The sequence below is a fragment of the Chiloscyllium plagiosum genome, unplaced genomic scaffold (genome assembly GCF_037043375.1).
Source record: "Chiloscyllium plagiosum isolate Xiang-an unplaced genomic scaffold, Cpla_swu_hap1 HiC_scaffold_46, whole genome shotgun sequence".
Taxonomy (NCBI): Eukaryota; Metazoa; Chordata; class Chondrichthyes; order Orectolobiformes; family Hemiscylliidae; genus Chiloscyllium; species Chiloscyllium plagiosum.
Genome location: NW_028270184.1, coordinates 9,347,416 through 9,369,034, shown reverse-complemented (window position 1 = coordinate 9,369,034; position 21,619 = coordinate 9,347,416). Strand labels below are relative to the sequence as shown.

At 55.2% G+C, this 21,619-nt stretch overlaps 1 protein-coding gene across 5 annotated transcripts in view; it reads left to right on the top strand.

Moving 5' to 3' along the window:
• The window catches only part of LOC122546736 (EH domain-binding protein 1-like), a 165,287-nt gene that overhangs the window by 18,689 nt on the left and 124,979 nt on the right, over positions 1–21,619 (top strand). For all 5 annotated transcript variants that reach the window (XM_087983698.1, XM_087983699.1, XM_087983697.1 and 2 more), the window contains exons 2-4: positions 11,958–12,015; positions 17,282–17,377; positions 20,515–20,568. In XM_087983698.1, coding sequence (XP_087839824.1) covers positions 11,958–12,015; positions 17,282–17,377; positions 20,515–20,568 — 208 coding nt within the window. The remainder of the gene's footprint in view (positions 1–11,957; positions 12,016–17,281; positions 17,378–20,514; positions 20,569–21,619) is intronic.

Below are 21,619 nucleotides of genomic sequence, written 5' to 3'. Positions count from 1 at the left end.
GAGTGCCGCACTGTCGGAGGGTCAGTACTGAGGGAGTGCTGCACTGTCAGAGGGTCCGTGCTGAGGGAGTGCTGCACTGTCGGAGGGTCAGTACTGAGGGAGTGCCGCACTGTCGGAGGGTCAGTACTGAGAGAGTGCCGCACTGTCGGAGGGTCAGTACTGAGGGAGTGCCGCACTGTCGGAGGGTCAGTACTGAGGGAGTGCCGCACTGTGAGAGGGTCAGTACTGAGGGAGTGCCGCACTGTCGGAGGGTCAGTACTGAGGGAGTGCCGCACTGTGAGAGGGTCAGTACTGAGGGAGCGCCGCACTGTCGGAGGGTCAGTACTGAGGGAGTGCCGCACTGTCGGAGGGTCAGTACTGAGGGAGTGCCGCACTGTCGGAGGGTCAGTACTGAGGGAGCGCCGCACTGTCTGAGGGTCCTTTCTGAGGGAGTGCCGCACTGTGAGAGGGTCAGTACTGAGGGAGTGCCGCACTGTGAGAGGGTCAGTACTGAGGGAGCGCTGCACTGTCGGAGGGTCAGTACTGAGGGAGTGCGGTACCGTCAGAGGGTCAGTACTGAGGGAGTGCTGCACTGTTGGAGGGTCCGTGCTGAGGGAGTGCTGCACTGTTGGAGGGTCAGTACTGAGGGAGTGCTGCACTGTCAGAGGGTCCGTGCTGAGGGAGTGCTGCACTGTTGGAGGGTCAGTACTGAGGGAGTGCCGCACTGTCGGAGGGTCAGTACTGAGGGAGTGCTGCACTGTCAGAGGGTCCGTGCTGAGGGAGTGCTGCACTGTCGGAGGGTCAGTACTGAGGGAGTGCCGCACTGTCGGAGGGTCAGTACTGAGGGAGTGCCGCACTGTGAGAGGGTCAGTACTGAGGGAGCGCCGCACTGTCGGAGGGTCAGTACTGAGGGAGTGCCGCACCGTCGGAGGGTCAGTAGTCAGGGAGCGCCGCACTGTCGGAGGGTCAGTACTGAGGGAGTGCGGTACTGTCGGACGGTCAGTACTGAGGGAGCGCTGCACTGTCGGACGGTCAGTACTGAGGGAGCGCTGCACTGTCGGAGGGTCAGTACTGAGGGAGTGCGGTACCGTCAGAGGGTCAGTACTGAGGGAGTGCGGTACTGTCGGACGGTCAGTGCTGAGGGAGTGCTGCACTGTCAGAGGGTCAGTACTGAGGGAGTGCTGCACTGTTGGAGGATCAGTACTGAGGGAGCGCCGCACTGTCGGAGGGTCAGTACTGAGGGAGCGCCGCACTGTCAGAGGGTCAGTACTGAGGGAGTGCCGCACTGTTGGAGCCTCAGTACTGAGGGAGTGCGGTACTGTCGGAGGGTCAGTACTGAGGGAGTGCCGCACTGTTGGCGGGTCAGTACTGAGGGAGTGCCGCACTGTTGGAGGGTCAGTACTGAGGGAGCGCAGCACTGTCAGAGGGTCAGTACTGAAGGAACATCGCTCTGTCGGAGGGTCAGTACTGAGGGAGCGCCGCACTGTCGGAGGGTCAGTACTGAGGGAGCGCCGCACTGTCGGAGGGTCAGTACTGAGGGAGTGCCGCACTGTCGGAGGGTCAGTGCTGAGGGAGTGCCCCACTGTCGGAGGGTCAGTACTGAGGGAGTGCCGCACTGTCGGAAGGGCAGAACTGAGGGAGTGCCGCACTGTCAGAGGGTCAGTACTGAGGGAATGCTGCACTGTCGGAGGGTCAGTACTGAGGGAGTGCTGCACTGTCGGAGGGTCAGTACTGAGGGAGTGCTGCACTGTCGGAGGGTCAGTACTGAGGGAGTGCCGCACTGTCAGAGGGTCAGTACTGAGGGAGTGCCGCACTGTGGGAGGGTCCGTACTGAGGGAGTGCTGCACTGTCGGAGGGTCAGTACTGAGGGAGTGCCGCACTGTCAGAGGGTCAGTACTGAGGGAGTGCCGCACTGTCGGAGGGTCAGTACTGAGGGAGTGCCGCACTGTGGGAGGGTCCGTACTGAGGGAGTGCTGCACTGTCGGAGGGTCAGTACTGAGGGAGTGCCGCACTGTCAGAGGGTCAGTACTGAGGGAGTGCTGCACTGTTGGAGGGTCAGTACTGAGGGAGTGCTGCACTGTCGGAGGGTCAGTAATGAGGGAGTGCCGCACTGTCGGAGGGTCAGTACTGAGGGAGTGCCGCACTGTCGGAGGGTCAGTACTGAGGGAGCGCCATACTGTCGGAGGGTCAGTACTGAGGGAGTGCCGCACTGTCGGAGTGTCAGTACTGAGGGAGTGCCGCACTGTCGGAGGGTCAGTGCTGAGGGAGTGCCGCACTGTCGGAGGGTCAGTACTGAGGGAGTGCCGCACTGTCGGAGGGTCAGTACTGAGGGAGTGCCGCACTGTCGGAGGGTCAGTACTGAGGGAGTGCCGCACTGTCAGAGGTCAGTACTGAGGGAGCGCTGCACTGTCGGAGGGTCAGTACTGAGGGAGTGCCGCACTGTCAGAGGGTCAGTACTGAGGGAGTGCCGCACTGTCGGAGGGTCAGTACTGAGGGAGTGCCGCACTGTCGGAGGGTCAGTACTGAGGGAGCGCCGCACTGTCGGAGGGTCAGTACTGAGGGAGTGCCGCACTGTCGGAGGGTCAGTACTGAGGGAGTGCCGCACTGTCGGAGGGTCAGTACTGAGGGAGTGCCGCACTGTCGGAGGGTCAGTACTGAGGGAGTACCGCACTGTCGGAGGGTCAGTACTGAGGGAGTACTTCAGTGTCAGTCAGAGAATGTGGGTCCCTTGAGACTTCTTGTCTGGAATTTGGTACCCCATTGAATCCTGCCTGGATGTAGGAACGGGGTAATCTGAAAATATTCTATAGTTGTGCATATCCTTGTTGCGAAATCTGGGCTGGTCAATTTGAAAATTATCATCAGGACAGTGACAGCACGGGGTTAGATACAGAGTAAAGCTCCCTCTACAGTGTCCCCCATCAAACACTCCCCAGGACAGGGACAGCACGGGGTTAGATACAGAGTAAAGCTCCCTCTACACTGTCCCCCATCAAACACTCCCCAGGACAGGGACAGCACGGGGTTAGATACAGAGTAAAGCTCTCTCTACACTGTCCCCCATCAAACACTCCCCAGGACAGGGACAGCACGGTGTTAGATACAGAGTAAAGCTCCCTCTACACTGTCCCTCATCAAACACTCCCCAGGACAGGGACAGCACGGGGTAAGATACAGAGTAAAGCTCCCTCTACACTGTCCCCCCATCAAACACTCCCCAGGACAGGGACAGCACGGGGTTAGATACAGAGTAAAGCTCCCTCTACACTGTCCCCCCATCAAACACTCCCCAGGACAGGGACAGCACGGGGTAAGATACAGAGTAAAGCTCCCTCTACACTGTCCCCCCATCAAACACTCCCCAGGACAGGGACAGCACGGGGTTAGATACAGAGTAAAGCTCCCTCTACACTATCCTCCATCAAACACTCCCCAGGACAGGGACAGCACAGGGTTCGATACAGAGTAAAGCTCCCTCTACACTGTCCCCATCAAACACTCCCCAGGACAGGGACAGCACAGGGTTCGATACAGAGGAAAGGTCTCTCTACACTGTCCCCCATCAAACACTCCCCAGGACAGGGACAGCACAGGGTTCGATACAGAGGAAAGGTCTCTCTACACTGTCCCCCATCAAACACTCCCCAGGACAGGGACAGCACAGGGTTCGATACAGAGGAAAGGTCTCTCTACTTTTTAAGTGAAAAGACAGCACAGCAAATGAATGGTGCTGGTCATTTCAGCAACTCCCAGGGGGAGGGGGCTCCACTAATATCCCCACCCTCCATGACGGAGGAGCCCAGAACATCAGGGCGAAAGACAAGGCTGAAACTTTCAACCTTCAGTCAGAAGTGCCCAGTGGATGGTCCACCTCAGCTTCCTCCCGCAGTCCCCAGTATCGCGGAGATCAGTGTTCATCCATTTCGAGTCACTCCACGTGATTATCAGGACACGGTTGGAGGCACTGGATACTGCAAAGGCTGTGGGCCCTGACAACATTCTGGCGAGAGGTCTGAAGACCTGATCTCCAGAACCTGCCGCTCCCCTAGCCAAGCTGTTCCACTGCAACACTAGCATCCACCCGACAATGTGGAACAGTGCCCAGGTATGTCCTGTACATAAAAAGCAGGATAAATCCAACCTGGCCAATTACCACCCCATCCGTCTCCTCTCCATCATCAGGAAGGGGTAACCGACAGTGCCAACAAGCAGCACCCACTCAGTGATGCCCACTTTGGGATCCCCCAGGGCCACTCAGCTCCTGACCTCATCACAGCCTCGGTCCAAACATGGACAGAAGTGCTGGATTCCAGAGGGGTGAGGGGAGAGGGACAGCCCTTGGCATCGAGGCTGCATTCGACCGGGTGTGGCATCAAGGAGCCCTGGCAAATCCTGGAATGAGTGGGTATCGGGGGCACACTCTCTGCTGGTTGGACACGTAGGAAGATGGTGGTGGTTGTTGGAGGGTCAGTCATCTCAGCTCCAGGACATCTCTGCAGGAGTCCCTCAGGGGAGTGTCCTGGGCCCAACCATCTTCAGCTGCTTCATCAATGACCTTCCCCTTGTCATAAGGTCAGACGTGGGGATGTACACCAATGATAGCACAATGTTCAGCACCACTCACCGCTCCTCAGAGACTAAAGCAGTCTGTGTTCAAGCCTTGAAGAGGTGCCAAGGGGGAGTTCTCAGTCTCCTGGGGTCAGTAGTTAACATCAGAAAAAAGCTTAAGATAGGGTGACCATCGTATTGCTGTATTGGAACTTGGATTGTTGGTGTTGCTGGCTGGGCAAGCCCCTATCCCTAATTGCCCCTTTGAGAAGGTGATGAGCTGTTGGTTTGAACCTCTGTAGTCCATGGTCAGTCGGTCGATGCCCTGAGGGAGGGAGTTCCAGGATTTTGACCCAGCGACACTGAAGGAACGGCCGATATGGGGAGTGGGAACTTGCAGGGGGTGATGTTCCCACTGCCCCTGTCCTTCTGGATGGAAGTGGGCGTGGGTTTGGAAGGCGCTGTCTGAGGACCCTCGGGGAGTTGCTGCAGTGCGGCTTGTAGATGGTACACACTGCTGTTACTGAGGAGTGGAGGGAGGGGGTGTGGTGCCAATCAAGTGGGGGCTGCTTTGTCCCTAGATGGTGTGGAGCTTCTCGAATGTTGTTGGAGCTACCCCCCCCCTCCACCTTCACCCCCCCCCCCCCCCGCATCCAGGGGCAAGTGGGGAGTATTCCCTCACCCTCCTGACTTGTCCCTTGTCGACGGTGGGACAGGAAGCCATTGGGAATGCAAACTGTAAAGCAGAAACAGCTGGGAAACCTCAGCAGGTACCCGCAGAGAGAAATCGAGAGTCAACATTTCAGGTCCAGCGACCCTCCCTTCAGAACTCGGTGGACAGGGGAGGGGTGGGGGGAGGGCTTTGGAGTCAGGAGGTGAGTTCCTGACCCTGAACTCTTGATTGAGAAGGCGTTTCGAGTACAGGAGTCCTGCTCTGAATCCTGCAGCCTTTGGTGAGACCGCGCCAGGGAATATTGGGCGTGGTGGGTTTTTGGAATCCACACTCGAGGAAGGAGAGTGCTGAATTGGAGGCAGATTAATCCTGCCCTGTGATGGGGAAGCTGAGGAAACTGGGATCGATAGTCTTCGGATTTGGAAGCATGAGCGATGAGAGCGTTGAGATGTACGAGATTCTGAAGGGATTGAGAGGGTCAGCGCCGCGAGATTGGTTCCCCTGTTGGCGTCTAGAACAATGGACCCAGTTTTGGGATAAAGGCCCAATCGTTTAGTACCGAGATGAGGGAAAATTGGTTTTCACTAAGAGTGGGGAAGGCAATGGCCTAGTGGTATTATCATACAACATAGAACAATACAGCGCAGAACAGGCCCTTCGGCCCTCAATGTTGCGCCGACCTGTGAACTATTCTCAGCTCGTCCCCCTACACTATCCCGAAATCATCCATGTGCTTATCTAAGGATTGTTTAAATCTCCCTCATGTGGTTGAGTTGACTACATTAGCGGGTAGGGCATTCCACACCCTTACCACTCTCTGCCTAAAGAACCTGCCTCTGACATCTCAATTTGTATTTCTGCCCTCTCTTACAAGCTGACGTCATCATCCTCGGAAAAGGACTCTCACTGTCTACCCTATCTAATCCTCTGATCGTCTTGTATGTCTCTATTAAATCCCCTCTTAGCCGTCTTCTTTCCAATGAGAACAGGTTCAAGTCCCTCAGCCTTTCCTCATAAGACCTTCCCTCCAGACCAGGCAACATCTTGGAAAATCCCCTCTGCACCTTTTTTCCAATGCTTCCACATCCTTCCCGAAATATGGGGACCAGAACTGTACACAATATTCCAAGTGTGGCCGCACCAGGAACACTGTTAATCCAGGACCATCAGTACCAGTTCCTGGGTTCAAATGGGAGATAGTGGAATTTTGGTTTTCATTTTAAAAAAAAAATATAGAATTAAGAACTTGATGGTGACCGTGAATCCATTGTTGGGAAGAACGTGTCTGGGTTCACGAAAGCAAAAACAGGTCCCAAAGCCTGAAGAAGGAGGACCCGCAATGTCAACTCTGCTTTCTCTCTGCAGATTTGCTGAGTTTTTCTGTTTTTAATCTCCTCAAGGGAAGGAGACTGCCGTCCTTACACACAGCGTAGAACATTCCAGCGCAGTACAGGCCCTCCGGCCCTCGATGTTGCGCCGACCTGTCAAACCAATCTGAAGCCCATCTAACCTACACTGTATTCCGTTTTCATCCATATGTTTATCCAAATGCCCTTAAAGTTGGCGAGTCTACTACTACCCTGGTCTGGGCCTACGTTGTACACCCACAGCAATGCCTTCTGGGTAATAAACACTGGCCTGGCCAGCCTGCCCCTCATCCTGTGAACGGACAGCATGAGAAAGGAAAAGGGAGGGGTGGAGTGACAAAGATTTGGGGTGGGGGAGGGGTGGTCAAGGGGATACGGGGCTGAAAACTGGTAACCGAGGTCCGAGATTAGTCGTCATATTGAAAGGGGCAGCCGGCCGATGGGATGCATGGGCTCCACCCGCACCCCGATCTGGTTTAGCGTTTGCCGGATGAAGTGGGTTGTGACAGAGACATACTCAGCTGTCACAGAGAAGCAACAGAGTAGGTGTGGTAGGGTGGGGGTGGACTACAACCGCAGGCCGGAATGCTGTCCTTGAGTGTTAGGGGTGGGATAGAGGTTGTTAGCTGAGTTGCTCGGCTACGAGATACGCCCTTGCGGCCTGCGAGGGGAGAGATAAGCAGCCTGCTGGGTAAAGTGACGGAGAACGTAGCTAATTCCGGGAAGCCTGACTCAGGAGGGCTGAGCTCCATTGACATGCAAGGGCGAGAGAGCCAAGGGCTCATTGTTTCCGACTAAAATAGGCCGGACTCGAGGGAGATAGATAGCGAGAGAGAAAGAGAGAGACAGAGCTGAACTGAGGCAGCTAGCTGACCGGTGAAGAATCTCCCTTTAATCCTCACACCCGCATTCCCGCCCTGTCGCATGATCCTGTGTCTGCCTGTGGGTGACGCCAGTGTTGCTAGGGCAACAAAACCACGAGCTAGGCCCTGCTTGAAGCCTGCTCTGTGGGCTCATGCCAAGCCGTGCTGTTGTCCTCTGACAGGGCCTCCGGACTTCGAATAATGGAGTTATCCAGCACAGAAACAGGCCCTTCGGCCCAACTCGTCCATGCCGACCAAGTATCCTAAATTAATCTAGTCCCAATTAGAGTCATAGAGATGTACAGCACGGAGACAGACCCTTCGTCCCATCTTGTCCATATCTTCCATTAATCCAGTCCCATTTGCCAGCACTTGGCCCATATCCCTCTAAACCTTTCCTAATCATATACCCATCCATTTTCAATGTTGTCATTGTACCAGCCTCTACCACTTCCTCTGGCAGCTCATTCCATACACGCACCACCCTCTGCGTGAAACAGTTGCCCCTCGGGTCCCTTTTAAATCTTTCCCCTCTCACCCTAAACCTATGCCCTCTAGTTCTGGACTCCCATACCCAGGGAAAATGACCTTGTCTATTTACCCTATCCATGCCCCTCATGGCGTAATAAACCTCTATAAGGTCACCCCTCAGCCTCTGACGCTCGAGGGAAAACTGCTCCAGCCAGTTCAGTCTCTTCCTGTAGCTCAAACCCTCCAACGCTGGCAACTTCTTTGAAGGGAGCGGTTGTGTTAATTCCCGTAACACAGGAACCAGCCACCAAGAGCTTAGCAGCACAACAGACATTTATCACTGCTCCTGGTAACCACATTCATGAAAACCCGTGTGGCCAACGCAGTCGCTCACTTCCCTCAGCACGCCACACTTTAAGTGGCCCCAGTTAGGAGAGAGTCTGAGACTTTTAACCCCTTATTTCACATGCTCTGATACCGTGACAATATCCTGCAAGGTATATTGGCGGTCTAATGTATGACACAGTGCGACATATACCCATCATCCCTTGGCATCACATCCCCCATCTCAGCTCCTATCCCTCCAGTAGACAAGGCCATACTGCGCAGAGGACAGGTCTCAGGCTTTTCAAAGACACTAGGCCCGTCTCCATGACAACATGCCCCATGATCAGCCAGCACCCCGACACACCCACCAAGTGAGAAAATTGACCGTACTGACCACAGTGGTGTCAAAGACCTTCAGGAAGCTCATTACATCCCAGAGGCCAGGCCAACAGGTCAGTCATCCACAGGGTTATGGTGTGCCTGGCCATGACCCATCCCTAATTCCAGACGGGCAGTTCAGACTCATCCACATCACAATTGGTCTGGAGTTATGTGCAGGCCAGACCAGGTAAGGATAGCAGATTTCCCGCACGCAAAGGCATGAGTGAAACATATGGGCTGTTCCTGATAATGGGCAACGGTTTCTCGGTGACCATTATATTCTTAATTCCATGTTTTTACTGAATCCAAAGTCCACCTTCTGCAGGGTTGGGATTCAAATCCTGTCCCCAGAGATTTACCTGAATCTCTGGATTAACAGTCCAGCGATTATACCATCAGACTACCACATTCCCTTATTGGAGGGTCAGTATTGAGGGAGCGCCGCACTGTCGGAGGGTCAGTGCTGAGGGAGTGCCACATTGTCAAAGGGTCAGTGCTGAGGGGGTGCCACATTGTCGGAGGGTCAGTGCTGAGGGAGCGCCACACTGTCGGAGGGTCAGTACTGAGGTAGTGCCGCACTGTCGGAGGGTCAGTACTGAGGGAGTGCCGCACTGTTGGAGGGTCAGTACTGAGGGAGCGCCGCACTGTCGGAGGGTCAGTACTGAGGGAGTGCCGCACTGTCGGAGGGTCAGTACTGAGGGAGCACCACACTGTCGGAGGGTCAGTACTGAGGGAGTGCCGCACTGTTGGAGGGTCAGTACTGAGGGAGTGCCGCACTGTCGGAGGGTCAGTACTGAGGGAGCACCACACTGTCGGAGGGTCAGTACTGAGGGAGTGCCGCACTGTCGGAGGGTCAGTACTGAGGGAGCGCCGCACTGTCGGAGGGTCAGTACTGAGGGAGCGCCACACTGTCGGAGGGTCAGTACTGAGGGAGCGCCGCACTGTCGGAGGGTCAGTACTGAGGGAGCGCCACACTGTCGGAGGGTCAGTACTGAGGTAGCGCCACACTGTCGGAGGGTCAGTACTGAGGTAGCGCCGCACTGTCGGAGGGTCAGTACTGAGGGAGTGCCGCACTGTCGGAGGGTCAGTACTGAGGGAGCACCACACTGTCGGAGGGTCAGTACTGAGGGAGCGCCGCACTGTCGGAGGGTCAGTACTGAGGGAGTGCCGCACTGTCGGAGGGTCAGTACTGAGGGAGCACCACACTGTCGGAGGGTCAGTACTGAGGGAGTGCTGTACTGTTGGTTTCAGTTGAGTAGTTAACCTGAGGACCCTCCTGGAGAGTGGAAATGATGTTAACAGCTGGATTCGATGGATGTGATGGGGAGTGCCACAGTGCAGGGACCTTCTCTCTGCGGTCAATAACTCTCAGTCTTATAGAATAGAATAGAATAGAATAGATGTCCTACAGTGTGGAAACAGGCCCTTCAGCCCAACAAGTCCACACTGACCCTCCGCAGAGTATCCCAACCAAACTCTTTCCCCTGCCCTATTACTCTACATTTACCCCTGAATAATGCACCTAACCTGCACATCCCTGGACACTATGGGGCAATTTAGCACGGCCAATCCACCCTAACCTGCACATCCCTGGGCACTATGGGACAATTTAGCACGGCCAATCCACCCTAACCTGCACATCCCTGGGCACTATGGGGCAATTTAGCACGGCCAATCCACCCTAACCTGCTCATCCCTGGACACGATGGGGCAATTTAGCACGGCCAATCCACCATAACCTGCACATCACTGGACACTATGGGACAATTTAGCACGGCCAATCCACCCTAACCTGCACATCCCTGGGCACTATGGGACAATTTAGCACGGCCAATCCACCCTAACCTTCACATCCCTGGGCACTATGGGACAATTTAGCACGGCCAATCCACCCTAACCTGCACATCCCTGGGCACTATGGGGCAATTTAGCACGGCCAATCCACCCTAACCTGCTCATCCCTGGACACGATGGGGCAATTTAGCACGGCCAATCCACCATAACCTGTACATCCCTGGGCACTATGGGACAATTTAGCACGGCCAATCCACCATAACCTGCACATCACTGGACACTATGGGACAATTTAGCACGGCCAATCCACCATAACCTGCACATCACTGGACACTATGGGACAATTTAGCACGGCCAATCCACCATAACCTGCACATCACTGGACACTATGGGACAATTTAGCACGGCCAATCCACCCTAACCTGCACATCCCTGGGCACTATGGGACAATTTAGCACGGCCAATCCACCCTAACCTGCACATCCCAGGGCACTATGGGTCAATTTAGCACGGCCAATCCACCATAACCTGCACATCACTGGACACTATGGGACAATTTAGCACGGCCAATCCACCCTAACCTGCACATCCCTGGACACTATGGGACAATTTAGCACGGCCAATCCACCCTAACCTGTACATCCCTGGGCACTATGGGACAATTTAGCACGGCCAATCCACCATAACCTGCACATCACTGGACACTATGGGACAATTTAGCACGGCCAATCCACCATAACCTGCACATCACTGGACACTATGGGACAATTTAGCACGGCCAATCCACCATAACCTGCACATCACTGGACACTATGGGACAATTTAGCACGGCCAATCCACCCTAACCTGCACATCCCTGGGCACTATGGGACAATTTAGCACGGCCAATCCACCCTAACCTGCACATCCCAGGGCACTATGGGTCAATTTAGCACGGCCAATCCACCCTAACCTGCACATCCCTGGGCACTATGGGACAATTTAGCATGGCCAATCCACCCGAGCCTGCACATCTTTGGACTGTGTGAGGAAACCGGAGCACCTGGAGGAAACCCCATACAGACACGGGGAGAATGTGCAAACTCCACACAGACAGTCGCCCGAGGGTGGGATCGAACCCAGGTCCCTGGTACTGGGAGGCAGCGGTGCTAACCACTGAGCCACCGTGCTGTCCCCTCTTAATGAAATCACATGTGGGGCTAAAGGAGACAGATGTTGCAGCTCATTGTCGCCTTGCCATCCGCGGGATCTTGCTGTGTACAATTCAGCCGCCCACAGTCACTGCAGGCCCCTGAGCAGCACTCGAGAGGGGGCATCCTGGGGTAAATGCAGGTCTGAGGTGTTCGGCCGTTACGAGATGGGAGCGGGACACGGTGACAGCGGCGAGCGAGCGAGCGAGACGGGCTGGGTGGTCTGTCACTCGGGGAGGGGAGTGGGCTGGCTGGAGGGTGTGAGGGGCGCGCGGTGGCTGGGCGCTGGGGAGGGTGCTGGTCCGGGCCGGAAGGTGGAGGTCGGATCCTGAGGGCACTGACGCCTTTCCCGTCCTTGTTGCAGGCAACCAGACAAACTGATTGTGGTGTGGACCCGAAGGAACAGGAGGATTTGTTCGAAGGTATGGTGGGAAGTGAGCTCCTGTCACCACCCCCCCCACCCAACCTCCGTGTGCGTGCTGGAGGTGACTCTGCAACGACAGAGAGCTGCCTTTCACTAGCGCCTTTTTGACACAATCGACAAGAGCAGGAGGAGGCCATTCGGCCCCTGCTCCGCCATCCAATGGGATCATGGCTGACCATCCGACTCCTTCCTCCCTGTTCCCCGCTGTCCCCCTTCAGCCCCAAGAACTTCATCCAACTCCTTCCTGAAAACATTCAATGTTTTGGCCCCAGGCTTCCCCCCCCCACCTACTCTCTGGGGAAGACATTTCTCCCCATCTCAGTCTGAAACCCCCCCACCCCATAATCCTTAGACTGTGACTTCCCACCGGGTTCTGGGCTCCCCGGATCAACATTCTTGGCCCTGTCTGGTCCTGTTGGAATTTTAGCGGTTTCTCTGAGATCCCCCTCCTCATTCTCCCCAAACCCCCCCCCCCCCCGCAAGTGAGTACAGTCCGAACTGATCCAGTCTCTCTACGTATGTCAGTCCCACCATCCCGGGAATCAGGCTGGGAAACCTTTCCCTGCACTCCTTTCCTTGTCAGAACATCTGTCCTCAGATACGGAGACCCCCAAACTGCTCACAATACCCCATGGGGGGTGGTCTCACCCAGAACAATGGCTCCAGTACGCCAACTCTCTCGCTGTGGAGGGCAACGTTCCCCACCTCCCATGCTTACTCTCAGTGACTGGCGTACAGGGACACCCAGGTCTCCATAAGACCATAAGGTGTAGGAGTGGAAGAAAGGCCATTTGGCCCATCCACTCCCCCATTCCGTCATGGGCATTCCAACCCCACTTACCCACACTCTCCCCGTCGCCCTTAATTCCTTGCCAGATCAAGAATTTATCAATCTCTGCCTTCAAGACATTTAACGTCCCGGCCTCCACTGCGCTCCGCGGCAATGAATTCCACAGGCCCCCCACTCTCCGGCTGAAGAAATGTCTCCTCATTTCCGTTCTCAATTGACCCCCTCGAATTCTAAGGCTGTGCCCACGGGGTCCTAGTCTACCCGCCTAACGGAAACAAATCCACCCTTTCTAAGCCATGCGTTATCTTGTAAGTTTCTGTTAGATCTCCCCTCAACCTTCTAACCTCTCGTGAATACAATCCCAGGATCCTCAGCCGCCTCACTGCACCTTCCCCCGCTTTTCCCAATCTATCGCCGTTCGGATAATAATCCGCCTTCCTGCGTTTGCTCCCAATGTGGATTTTCCTCATGTTGATCTACGTTACACTGCATCTGCCATGCTCTTGCCCGTTCAAATCACACTGCACCCTCCTCACTGCTCACCCTCCCGCCCACCTCTGTGTCAAATTTGGGAGATATTGCAAAATATCCAAAATCGGAATCCTTAGTATAGATTGGGAATAGTCGGAGTCCCGAGCACTGAATGTGGAAAAAGACGGTTTTATTGCTGTTTCCTCGGAGAAAGTGTGGTCTGCAGATGCTGGGGATCAGAGCTTAAAAATGTGTTGCTGGAAAAGCGCAGCAGGCCAGGCAGCATCTAGGGAACAGGAGAATCGACGTTTCGGGCATGAGCCCTTCTTCAGGAATGAGGAAAGTGTGTCCAGCAGACTAAGATAAAAGGTAGGGAGGAGGGACTTGGGGGAGGGGCGTTGGGAATGCGTTAGGTGGAAGGAGGTCAAGGTGAGGGTGATAGGCCGGAGTGGGGGTGGGGCCGGAGAGGTCAGGAAGAAGATTGCAGGTTAGGAAGGCGGTGCTGAGTCCGAGGGTTGGGACTAGGACAGGGTGGGGGGAGGGGAAATGAGGAAACTGGAGAAATCTGAGTTCATCCCTTGTGGTTGGAGGGTTCCTAGGCGGAAGATGAGGCGCTCTTCCTCCAACCGTCGTGTTGCTATGGTCTGGCAATGGAGGAGGCCAAGGACCTGCACGTCCTTGGCGGAGTGGGAGGGGGAGTTGAAGTGTTCTGATGGATATATCAGAAATTCACCTGCACTTCCACACACATCATCTATTGCATCCGCTGCACCCAATGTGGCCTCCTCTATATTGGGGAGACAGGCCGCCTACTTGCGGAACGTTTCAGAGAACACCTCTGGGACACCTGGACCAACCAACCCAACCACCCCGTGGCTCAACACTTCAACTCCCCCTCCCACTCCACCAAGGACATGCAGGTTCTTGGACTCCTCCATTGCCAGACCATAGCAACAGGACGGTTGGAGGAAGAGCACCTCATCTTCCACCTAGGAACCCTCCAACCACAAGGGATGAGCTCCGATTTCTCCAGTTTCCTCATTTCCCCTCCCCCCACCTTGTCTCAGTCAAATCCCTCAAACTCAGCACCGCCTTCCTAACCTGCAATCTTCTTCCTGACCTCTCCGCCCCCACCCCCACTCCGGTCTATCACCGTCACCTTAACCTCCTTCCACCTATCGCATTTCCGACGCCCCTCCCCCAAGTCCCTCCTCCCTACCTTTTATCTTAGCCTGCTGGACACACTTTCCTCATTCCTGAAGAAGGGCTCATGCCCTAAACGTTGATTCTCCTGTTCCCTGGATGCTGCCTGTCCTGCTGCGCTTTTCCAGCAACACATTTTTAAGCTCTGTGTTTTCCGTCAGCCCTCCATCCGTGCCAGTACACTAGCCCCAGTCCCACGTGCTTTAATTTTACAAATTCATCTCCAAAGTCGGACCTTATTGGAAGCCTTCTGAAAGTCCAAAGAAACCACATCGACTGGCTCGTCCTTATCAACTCCCGCAGTTACATCCTCAAAACGTTCCAGGCAAATGTGGCTTCCCTTTTGCTGACCCTGTCACGTTTTTGCCAAGGGCTCCGCGTTGCAATCTCTCCGAGGCGATGGCCTGGTGAGCCTAACGTTGGATTGTTAATCCAGAGACTCGGGGAATGTTCCAGGGAGGCTGGGTTCGATTCCCGCCACGGCAGCTGGTGCAACTTGAGTTTTAAAAAAAAAAACAATCTGGAATTAATGACGATCGTGAATCCATTGTTGGAAAGACAAACCCACCCGGTTCGGGAAGGAAACTGCCATCATTACCTGGTCTGGGCCTACACGTGACTCCAAACCCCACGGCGGTGTGGTTGACTCTCAACTGCCCCTCTGGGTAATTAGGGACAGGACAATAAATCATAGAATCCCTATGGTGTGGAAACTGGCCATTGGGCCCAACATGTCCACACCAACCCTCCGAAGCGTAACCCACCCAGACCCATTCCCCTACCCCATTACTCTACGTTTACCCTTGACTCATGCGCCTCACCTTCATATCCCTGGGCACTATGGGACAATTTAGCACGGCCAATCCCCCCTAACCTGCACACCCCTGGGCACTATGGGACAATTTAGCACGGCCAATCCACCCTAACCTGCACATCCCTGGGCACTATGGGACAATTTAGCATGGCCAATCCCCCCTAACCTGCACATCCCTGGGCACTATGGGACAATTTAGCATGGCCAATCCACCCTAACCTGCACATCCCTGGGCACTATGGGACAATTTAGCACGGCCAATCCACCCTAACCTGCATATCACTGGGCACTATGGGACAATTTAGCACGGCCAATCCACCCTAACCTGCATATCACTGGGCACTATGGGACAATTTAGCACGGCCAATCCACCCTAACCTGCACACCCCTGGGCACTATGGGACAATTTAGCACGGCCAATCCACCCTAACCTGCATATCACTGGGCACTATGGGACAATTTAGCACGGCCAATCCACCCTAACCTGCATATCACTGGGCACTATGGGACAATTTAGCACGGCCAATCCACCCTAACCTGCACATCCCTGGGCACTATGGGACAATTTAGCACGGCCAATCCACCCTAACCTGCACATCCCTGGGCACTATGGGACAATTTAGCACGGCCAATCCACCCTAACCTGCATATCACTGGGCACTATGGGACAATTTAGCACGGCCAATCCACCCTAACCTGCACACCCCTGGGCACAGTGGGACAATTTAGCACGGCCAATCCACCCTAACTTGCACAGTGTATGCGTGGGTTTCCTCCGGGTGCTCTGGTTTCCTCCCACAGTCCAAAGATGTGCAGGTCAGGTGAATTGGCCATGCTAAATTGCCCGTAGTGTTAGGTAAGGGGTAAATGTAGGGGTATGGGTGGGTTCCGCTTCGGCGGGTCGGTGTGTACTTGTTGGGCCGATGGGCCTGTTTCCACACTGTAATGTAATTTAATCTAATATAATCTAATCTAATCTAATCCCCGGGCACTATGGGACAATTTAGCACGGCCAATCCACCCTAACCTGCACATCCCTGGGCACTATGGGACAATTTAGCACGGCCAATCCACCCTAACCTGCACATCCCTGGGCACTATGGGACAATTTAGCACGGCCAATCCACCCTAACCTGCACATCCCTGGGCACTATGGGACAATTTAGCACGGCCAATCCACCCTAACCTGCACATCCCTGGGCACTATGGGACAATTTAGCACGGCCAATCTACCCTAAACTGCACATCCCTGGGCACTATGGGTCAATTTAGCACGGCCAATCCACCCTAACCTGCACATCCCTGGGCACTATGGGACAATTTAGCACGGCCAATCCACCCTAACCTGCACATCCGTGGACACTATGGGACAATTTAGCACGGCCAATCCACCCTAACCTGCACACACTCACAGACACACACACTCTCTCTCTCTCCCAATCCCCTAAAAACATTCACACACACCCACTCTCACACACACCCGTACACCCTCACATACATGCACTATTTCAGACACACACTTCCATACACATTCCCCGCCCCCCACTCTCAGTCACACCCATATACACAACTCACACTCACTTACAGATACACACTCTCTCATACTCAATCACTGGACACGCTCCTCAGTTCAAGATGGCTGATCTCTGTGTGGCCCTGACTCCACTCACCCACCTCAGAGAACCTCCCACCCTTGCTCCCTCCCTCCATCGTGACAGCACGTACTGGGCCTGCAATCCACTCCCGCCCACTGGGAACACCCTCTGAGTGAAAAATAAAACCCTTCACCATCTCTGTCTTCACGCATGGGGGGAGAGATGGTCTCAACGCTCACTCTGTACGTCCACTCGAGGATATCACACTTCTAGGTTGGGCTGAACGGCCTCGTTGTCCAGCTTCCGGGCTGTTCAGAGACGTTTTTAACCGGGGAATTTGGCCTGTGCCTTCGTGTGTTTCCAATCAGTCCCTATTTCTGTTCTCTTTCAGCCTCACAGCTGGCAGCCGGGCATCAATAACCCGTACCGCGGCATGGTGCTGTGGCCTGTACCGGAAAACGTCGACATCTCCGTAACCCTCTACAAGGTAGGCAAGGGTCAACCACTACAACACTCCCTCAGCACTGACCCTCTGACAGTGCGGCACTCCCTCAGCACTGACCCTCCGACAGTGCGGCACTCCCTCAGTACTGACCCTCCGACAGTGCGGCACTCCCTCAGTACTGACCCTCCGACAGTGCGGCACTCCCTCAGTACTGACCCTCCGACAGTGCGTTACTCCCTCAGTACTGACCCTCCGACAGTGCTGCACTCCCTCAGCACTGACCCTCCGACAGTGCGGCACTCCCTCAGCACTGACCCTCCGACAGTGCGGCACTCCCTCAGCACTGACCCTCCGACAGTGCGGCACTCCCTCAGTACTGACCCTCCGACAGTGCGGCACTCCCTCAGTACTGACCCTCCGACAGTGCGGCACTCCCTCAGTACTGACCCTCCGACAGTGCGGCACTCCCTCAGTACTGACCCTCCGACAGTGCGTTACTCCCTCAGTACTGACCCTCCGACAGTGCTGCACTCCCTCAGCACTGACCCTCCGACAGTGCGGCACTCCCTCAGCACTGACCCTCCGACAGTGCGGCACTCCCTCAGCACTGACCCTCCGACAGTGCGGCACTCCCTCAGCACTGACCCTCCGACAGTGCGGCACTCCCTCAGCACTGACCCTCCGACAGTGCGGCACTCCCTCAGCACTGACCCTCGGACAGTGCGGCGCTCCCTCAGTACTGACCCTCCGACAGTGCGGCACTACCTGAGTACTGACCCTCCGACAGTGCGGCGTTCCCTCAGTACTGACCCTCTGACAGTGCAGCACTCCCTCAGTACTGACCCTCTGACAGTGCGGCACTCCCTCAGTACTGACCCTCTGACAGTGCAGCACTCCCTCAGTACTGACCCTCTGACAGTGCGGCACTCCCTCAGTACTGACCCTCCGACAGTGCGGCGTTCCCTCAGTACTGACCCTCCGACAGTGTGGCGCTCCCTCAGTACTGACCCTCCGACAGTGCTGCGTTCCCTCAGTACTGACCCTCTGACAGTGCGGCACTCCCTCAGCACTGACCCTCCGACAGTGCGGCACTCCCTCAGCACTGACCCTCCGACAGTGCGGCACTCCCTCAGCACTGACCCTCCCACACTGCCGAGCTCCCTCAGCACTGACCCTCCCACACTGCCGAGCTCCCTCAGCACTGACCCTCCCACACCGTGCAGCTCCCTCACTGTTGGGCTGGGTAATGTGATCTGTAGTGGAATTTGGTCTCACACAGTGAGGGAAGTGGGCAAGATCTGGCATGCCCCATTGGTTGCCAGCCCCCTGCCTAGCTTAGCGTGCAGATTCCAAACTGGCATCCAGGGTAATCGGGAGACTGGCGAAGGCAGCGTTCGGCCTGCCTGTTTATATCTGCAGCTCTGTGCCTGTGCTGTAAGCACAGTGGCACATTTGTCACAACCATTTCAAATCCTTTGCTGCATTCTGCCTTGACTCACAACCCGTGGTATGTGCAGAATATTTGCATGTAAACAAGGATTTGTTTTAGTTTTGCCTGTCCTCCTGCGAGGGGAGATTTCATGGATCTCTGCCTGTGCAAACGCAGGGCATTGATATTATCCACAGTGTCCATCAGACCAGGAGTTGGCACAGCCTATTCCAGCTCTCCCTACAGCGCCAACCCTCCAACCCCTGGCAACACCCTTGTCAATCCTACAGCTGCACTTTCCCAAGACCGTTTCGCGTGCCCCTCTGAACTACTCCCCACCCCACCCCCAACTCCAATTTAACTGCAGCTTGGTGACCTTTCACCTGTCCGAGAGAGGGGCTCTCTCTACTATTGCAAATGGAATGCAAGGCTCCCTCTACACTGTCCCCCATCAAACACTCCCCAGGACAGGGACAGCACGGGGTTAGATACAGAGTAAAGCTCCCTCTACACTGTCCCCCATCAAACACTCCCCAGGACAGGGACAGCACGGGGTTAGATACAGAGTAAAGCTCCCTCTACACTGTCCCCCATCAAACACTCCCCAGGACAGGGACAGCATGGGGTTAGATACAGAGTAAAGCTCCCTCTACACTGTCCCCCATCAAACACTCCCCAGGACAGGGACAGCACGGGGTTAGATACAGAGTAAAGCTCCCTCTACACTGTCCCCCATCAAACACTCCCCAGGACAGGGATAGCACGGGGTTAGATAAAGAGTAAAGCTCCCTCTACACTGTCCCCCCATCAATCACTCCCCAGGACAGGGACAGCATGGGGTTAGATACAGAGTAAAGCTCCCTCTACACTGTCCCCCATCAAACACTCCCCAGGACAGGGACAGCACGGGGTTAGATACAGAGTAAAGCTCCCTCTACACTGTCCCCCATCAAACACTCCCCAGGACAGGGACAGCACGGGGTTAGATACAGAATGAAGCTCCCTCTACACTGTCCCCCCATCAAAACTCCCCAGGACAGGGACAGTACGGGATTAGATACAGAATGAAGCTCCCTCTACACTGTCCCCCATCAAACACTCCCCAGGACAGGGACAGCACGGGGTTAGATACAGAGTAAAGCTCCCTTTACACTGTCCCCCATCAAACACTCCCCAGGACAGGGACAGCACGGGGTTAGATACAGAGTAAAGCTCCCTCTACACTGTCCCCCCATCAAACACTCCTTGGACAGGGACAGCACGGGGTTAGATACAGAGTAAAGCTCCCTCTACACTGTCCCCCATCAAACACTCCCCAGGACAGGGACAGCACAGGGTTAGATACAGAGTAAAGCTCCCTCTACACTGTCCCTCATCAAACACTCCCCAGGTCAGGGACACCACGGGGTTTGATACAGAGTAGAGGTCCGAGGCCTAGCTCTCCAGGCCTAAAGCAGTGACCACCTCTCTGCTTGTGTGTGTGCCCACAGAGTGTGGTGTCGGTGTGCCTTCCACGTTTCTCTCAGCTCCTCCAATCTAACCCCACCCGCCCAGCCTGTGAGCGTCTGAGGGCCTCAGCTGACGCTCGGACTTTAAGCCCTGGTGGACACCAACCCCCCCCAGCCTCGTGCCCCTTGACCCCGAGAGGTCAAAGTTCGGGTGGCCTTATCCTTCTTCCCAAACCGGAAAACGTGGCAGGGAATTGTGGGCAGCCCTGACCCTGAACGTGTCCCTTTTGTTTTTTTGACAGGACCCCCTCGCTGAAGAATTTGAAGACAAGGAATGGACCTTCGTTATCGAAAACGTAAAGCCAGCCTTAACCGTGTTAACGGCGACCAAACGCACGCGGGGTTTCGATCGCGACAACGCGGGGGCTGGGGGGGGAGGGGGGGAGGGTGGGGGGTAGTGTTTCCAGTGGTGGGAGGGTGGCGGTGGGGTGGAGCGGGGAAGGCCCAGAGATGTGTGGGAGGGCGCCCACGACAGGGTGAGAGATCAGGAGGGTGAGGTGCGCTTGAATCGGGCAGCTCTTTCGCAACGGGCCAGGTAAGGACGTCGAGAACTCGGAACAGGAGTCGGACATTTGGCCCGTCGAGCTTGTTCCGCCATTGAGTAAGATCGAGGGCTGACCCTTTCCTGGCCTCAGCCCCACTTCCCTGCCCTCCCACCCTCACTCTTAGTTCCTTCAGTGTTCAAAAAAAAAATCTACCTTTAGCTTTAAAAACATTGACTGAAGTAGCGTCAACTATTTCACTGGGCAGGGAAGTCCCAAGATTCGCAAACCTCTGGGTGAAAAAGTTCCTTCTCAATTCAGTCCAAAACCTGCTCACCCTAATCTTGAGGCTATGCCCTTTTGTCCTAGTTTCACCTGCCAGTGGAAACATCCTCTCTACTTCTATCTTATCTATTCCCTTCATAATTTTATCTGTTTCTAGGGCAGCACGGTGGCACAGTGGTTAGCACTGCTGCCTCACAGCGCCAGAGACCCGGGTTCAATTCCAACTGTCTGTGTGGAGTGTGCACATTCTCCCCGTGTCTGCGTGTGGGTTTTCTCCCTCAGTCTGAAGATTAGGGTGTATTGGCCGTGATATAGTGTTAGGTGTAGGGGAATGGGTAGGGGGTGGGTTACTCTTCGCAGGGTCAGTGTGGACCTGTTGGGCCGAAGGGCCTGTTTCCACACTGTAGGGAATCTCATCAAAGTTACCCCCCCCCCCCCTCATTCTTCTGAATTCCAATGAATATAATCCCAGTCTCTCCTCATAAGCCAACCCCCTCCACTCCGGAATCAACCGAGTGAACCGCCCCTGCACCCCCTCTAGTGCCATTACATCCTTTCTCAAGTAAGGAGACCAAAGCTC